This window comes from Atta cephalotes (genome assembly GCF_000143395.1).
Source record: "Atta cephalotes unplaced genomic scaffold scaffold00105, whole genome shotgun sequence".
Lineage (NCBI taxonomy): Eukaryota > Metazoa > Arthropoda > Insecta > Hymenoptera > Formicidae > Atta > Atta cephalotes.
Genome location: NW_012130169.1, coordinates 120245 through 126266, shown reverse-complemented (window position 1 = coordinate 126266; position 6022 = coordinate 120245). Strand labels below are relative to the sequence as shown.

Sequence of the window (6022 nt, the reverse complement as noted above, 5' to 3'; positions counted from 1 at the left end):
AGTCCTATTTATACTATCCCTATATAGCACAGAATTTGCGACAATGCGCTGCAAAATCTTTGCAATATTACTGCAATATGCAATGTTGTTACAACAATGTTGTGCGATAGAGGATAATTCTACTTTGTAAAGAATAGTCTATAGGATTCCCTTAATGGTTTTATGAACAGAATAATGAGATGAATCAGTTTATATGAAGAAAAGTTGCTTATTAAAATTTATATAGTTTGTAAATGTACATATTGCAAAATGTATAATTTTTCAATAATTTTCAATAAGCATCTCTATATATTTTTTTCAAATAAATTGATTTATTTCATTATATATACTGTGCATCAAAGTATATGATTGTCAAAAAATGTATAGATTATGAGATATTTAATATTTCATGTCAATGTACGCCAGAATAAAGTATAAAAATAGATCCAAAATTATTGATTCTTCAATATCTCTACCTTAACACTTTTATACGCAGAATAATTTGTAGAATTATATATTACGTAAAAAAATTTATATAATTCGAAAAAAACTTTAGATAACTTTGACTTGACCGTAAGGATTTCTTTTCAAGATTAATTAGGATCACTATTGTCTTCCTTCCTAGTAACTAAACAATTTTTGTTTGGAACATTTTTGTCTTAAACTTAACCCTTAGTACCTACATCTCAAAAAAATTCCTACCTACCCACTTCCGAGTATTTGTAACCCAGCGTTTTTTTTTGCTTGTATCTCAGATTGTAATGCATTTAGTGATTTTAACTATTTTTTTTAATCTATCGTTTGAAGACTGAAAAAAACAATTTTTTAGTTAGAAAGTCTAAAATGTCGTAGCACAAAAGATATTTTGCAATAAGTGAAAAGAGATCGGAAAAAACATCTAAATTATGAAAATTGAGAGAGTTATATACGCTAACTCTTTGGGAGAGTTATATACGCTAACTGAAGATTAATTAAAGACTTAACAACTCTTTCCCTTAAATTTAAGAATTTTAGATATTTTACTAAGTAGATTAAAATAATATAATCTTCTATCATTCATATTTTACTCAATGATTAAACTCCATGGATGGTTAGGTATAATACCATATTGTATATCCAATAAACGTTTCTTGAGCATCTGATAAATTGCTTCAGGTTGTTCTGTCGTTGGTATATGCAATTCTTGACCTTGGAAGTCAATATAAGATACAGGACTGACTACGCACGCTGTTCCTGCTCCGAATATTTCTAACAGCTATAACAAAAAAATTAATTGTAATAATAGACAATATACTAAGAGAGAGAAGAAAAGAGGAAAAACAATGTTACGTAAATCTTACCCTATTATCTGAATTTAATTGTATAATTTCTTTCATCGTAATAGATCTTTCCGTAACTTTATATTGATTCCATTGCCTAGATATAGCTAAAAGCGAATTTCTTACAACTCCGGGTAAAATCAAACCATTTAAAGGTGGTGTAAGTAGTTCCCTTTCTGTATAAAGTAACATAGGAATAGTAATCGAATTTCTAAACTGAATCATTAAATCAAGTTATTCTTCCTTATGACGCCCTTTTTTACGAACATTTTATAAAATTTATCAAAAGTTGCTTCTTACCTCCGTTATTATTTATATAAACAACGAAAATGTTCATAGTGCCAATTTCTGTAAGTTCCTTGTTTTCACCGTACAGCCACAATACTTGCTGTAAACCTTTTTCGATGGCTTCTTGTTGAACTTGAATTGTAGGTCCATAATTACTGCCTAATTTAGCATTACCACAACCGCCAGGCCATGCTCTCGTATACCTAGGATCTGCAAGCAGGGAAATCCCGACTTGCTGATCTGTAGCTTTAAAGTAAGATCCGACGGGAGATAGGATTACATACAATAAAGCTGAATCCGAAGTTGCGACTCCAAGTGTAGGCTATACAGGAACAAGTAAAATGCAACAAATTTTAAATTTTTTTTTTTTTTTTTTTCTTAAAAAAGAACTTTGAGAATTTTTATCAATTTTGGGCCACGAGCGAACACACTTGATATTTATATATATATATATATTCGTAGAGAAAATCGGAGGAAATAATAGTGAAATAACGGGAAGAAAGGAAATTGATAGAGAGTGAATATATTACATACATGATATTAGTCAATTGTGTAAATAAGACACAGTTTCGTGTAGCGAAGCTTTGCTGATGAAATTCCTCTACTCCGCCGATTCATATACAAATGCGTAGCTAGCGAAGGAACACTCATAGTTCGACATTGCATAAATATGAGCGAAGCAGCGCTCCGAAACAGCTAATTATTCAACAAATATGTATTGTTATATTGCTTTAATAAAATAGAATATAACATGTAATATAATCTATATGTTACATGTAACATATAGATTACACGTTAGTTGTAATTTCCCACTCATTGGAAACTACAGCTATATAATAAAAATGTAACACTTCCAAAAAAAACTGAAAGATATGAAATTAATTAATCCAGTCTTATTGTTGAAAAACTTATCATAAAATTAGCATAAAATTCTGTGAATATACACGGTAAAATAAAAAAAATTTTTCCTCTGAATTAAGGAATTAATTTCATGGTGTCATCTCCCCTAAGCTGTATCACATTTAGCGCTACTTGATTTCGACAGTCCGGAAACTGTTACTTCAATAATCCAACACTGTAATGTTAATGCTCAAGGCTCAGTTATGATATAATAGACGTCAAAAAGATGAAATACGTATTGTTCAAATATATTTCTTTTATAAATGAATCTGAAAATTTATATACGCAGAATAACATCCAGCTGGAATAATTATGTAATGAATTATACATATTATTATACATATTTTTCATCTTTCTGCTATCTGATAATCGTTATCGCTTCTGTTAAACTCGCTATCAGTTAATGTATATTGAAAAATTTAGGAAAGTCGCCAATACTGACACAAATATTTTAAGGCCGGAATCAGATTACGCATTGAAGATTGAAAGATTGAAAAGTGACCAATCAAAACAATAGGAGCTAAAATTTTTTTGTCCTCATTGTTCAAATTTCAATCTTCAATCTCTATCTTCAATGCGTAATCTGATTCCGGTCTAAAAGAATATTCTTTTAGTTTTCGAAAATTAAACATTGCACTTTATTAATAAACTAAATTAAAAACATCTGTTTAAATGTTTAGATATTTAGATATTTAATTAAAGAAGTAAAGACTCATAATTCTAATATCGATGTCTCGTTTCTATATAAAATCAATTAAAAACGCAAATTCTGTAAATGCAAAAATAAAATTCTCACGACTTTCTTTTGCAAATTGTGTAGTTTAAATAATAATGAATATATTGATAATATTATGTCATTTTACATGTTTGAAATTTCCTACATTCGTTTTATTTATAGTTTTTTTTCTTATTTTTCCTATAATTATAGTTTGTATGCGCAAACTTGTCTTACGATTAGTTACGAACACACCTTGTCTATTTTCAACATGATGCGGTTATAATATTATAGATAATTAATAGATCGACGTAGAATATAGAGTGATAATCTGGATTTTGATTGTTGAGCATCAATAAAAAAATTGCCTTACTGAGATCCATATAGTGTGATACAGTATAATAGATAATGTACATAAAATTAAAGAGAAATATTAGCCAATAATAATACTGACCGTGTAAGGTTTAAAAAATACTAAAAATATTGATACATATTATCAGTATTATTGATTCAATATTAATGATCAGAATTATTGACCGTTGTAGGGCTATCTTAACAAGTAAAACGCATACTTCCATTCCCTGTATTTAAGATACATAAACATACAAAAATATAAGAACAAAATTTTAGCATACAGAAGATTTTCGTATTATTTTCTGACAGTTTCAGTGAATTTCTAGTAATTCTGATGAAGTCAATAATGAATAGTAATGGTAAACAGGTCATAATTATAAATTCTTATTCTCTCTCCCCATTTTTAATAAATGTGCAGTATAACGCTCTCTTCTCCTATTTGCTTGTCATTGTGTAAATTTGTATATTTTCATGCATAGGATATATTCTGCTAACATATAACAATATCTGCAAAATAACATGATTTAATACTCGCTCGTGGCCCATTTTGCCCGGTTCTTTAAGGCTGTAGTATTTTATACATGCATGCAATTAATTCTTAACAATTCAAATTTACATTTATTTTATTTTCTAGTTAATAACCAGTAATTGAGATTGAAATTTTTATGCGCATTTTAAGCTCATTGAATTCAATTGAATAAAAAAAATTTTTTGTCTTATTTTCTTATTCTTTTTTTCTTATTTATTTAGTCTTACTTATTTAGTTCTCATTATTCTATTCCATTGAATCCAATTGAATAAAAAAAGTTGTTTTTTTTATTCAATTGGATTCCATTTGATTTAATTGGATTCATTTGAATTGAAAAACTGCTATTCAGAATTGTGCATTAAGCAATACATATACATGATGCACACACACACGCGCGCGCGCGCAAACAGAAAAAAGTTAATATTATTTTTATATTGAAAGGCATTTCATATTATATTGAAAGGCAATTCCTATAAATAAATAAAAATGCATTCGGATTAAAAAGAATTCATTTTAATTCATTCGCAAATATGTGTATTTTTGAATATCTGAATCCATTTCAATATATTCTCGTTACTGACAATAAGTAATATAAAAATGATTTTTTAATTTATACGTGTATGTATTCAAAATATTGTTAAAACACCATTTAATATAGAATACAGTATTGTAACAGATATATTTTGAAAGATATATAGATACTGTATAAGAAAAGTATCTATTGGATTGTCCGGAAAGTTCATGCCGCAAAAGATTTAAATTTAATAAATGAAATTAAAAATTTAAATCTTCTGCGTTTCAATTTTCCTTCAAAATCGGTATCGAACTTTCCGGACAATCCAATAGTTATAGATATAAACATTCAAAAAAATTACTTAGGTATAGATACAGATATAGTACAGAAGTATCTGTAAGATTTAGTTATTTTTAAAAATATTTTTTACTTAAAAAAACAAATTGCGTAAATTTTATTTTACGTCAAACTACTTATGCAGCATACTTACGAAAATATTTGAATAATTGTCTTTTGTCATATACTTTTTAAAAATCAGTAGTGTTTTAAACATTGTATTGGAAAGTCGATTTCTTCTGGGGATTAAATTAAGTTTAATGTAATGACATAATACAGATCAATGAGATATACAGAGTATCCCGCAATTTTTTACAAAGCGCTCTTGTGAGTTACATAAATAGAGCGGATTAAACTGAGTCGAAAAATCCTCTACGATTTTGCAATTTTTGCAGTAGTTAACGAAAGATATATTAATCTATGAAAATAGTCATATTCGCTCGAACCTACCACTAAATGCAAGCGGGCGGCGAGATAAGACCGCCTAGTGAGACGCGCGTTCGTCATCACTAGGCACGTTAATGCCAATGAGTGAGTTCCACTTAACGTTAACAATACATTCATGTATACATTCGTTTTCATCCTTGTTTTATATTTGATGACAATGAAGATGAAATGATACTTGCGAATGTTAAGAGGAACGCATCTAATGTTGCTTGTAAACAATATGCCTAGCAACGAAGAACATGGGCAGTCTTATTTCGCCGTGCCCTTTCATTTAGCGATAGACTGGATGAATTTGGCTATTTTCATAAATTAATATCTTGTTAACCATTGCAAAATTTGCAAAATGATAGAAGATTTTTCGACTCAGTTTGATACGTTTTATCTACCAAATGGCGTTTGATCAAAAATTGCGATACACCTTATATACACCTTATATACATAAACCATGCATTCTGTTCGTAACCGAAAGATAACAATTTAAAGGTCTGTGATTCCATTGCATCCATTCTTTTTCTGTCTTCAAAGAAAGCAGAGATAACACGCATCTCAATAGTTACTGATCGACGACGTTCTACAATAAATTGAATTATCTTAGAGAAATGTCTAATTTTTAATATAATAAAGTAAAGTACCGAACTTGA

At 28.6% G+C, this 6022-nt stretch overlaps 1 protein-coding gene across 1 annotated transcript in view; it reads right to left on the bottom strand.

The window, feature by feature from the left end:
• Nucleotides 1–1042: 1042 nt before the first annotated feature.
• Nucleotides 1043–6022, bottom strand: part of LOC105625038 (branched-chain-amino-acid aminotransferase, cytosolic) — a 17193-nt gene continuing 12213 nt past the window's right edge. The window contains exons 5-7 of the mRNA XM_012206381.1: nucleotides 1599–1908; nucleotides 1320–1474; nucleotides 1043–1234 (exon numbers count right to left, since the gene is read on the bottom strand). Coding sequence (XP_012061771.1) covers nucleotides 1043–1234; nucleotides 1320–1474; nucleotides 1599–1908 — 657 coding nt within the window. The remainder of the gene's footprint in view (nucleotides 1235–1319; nucleotides 1475–1598; nucleotides 1909–6022) is intronic.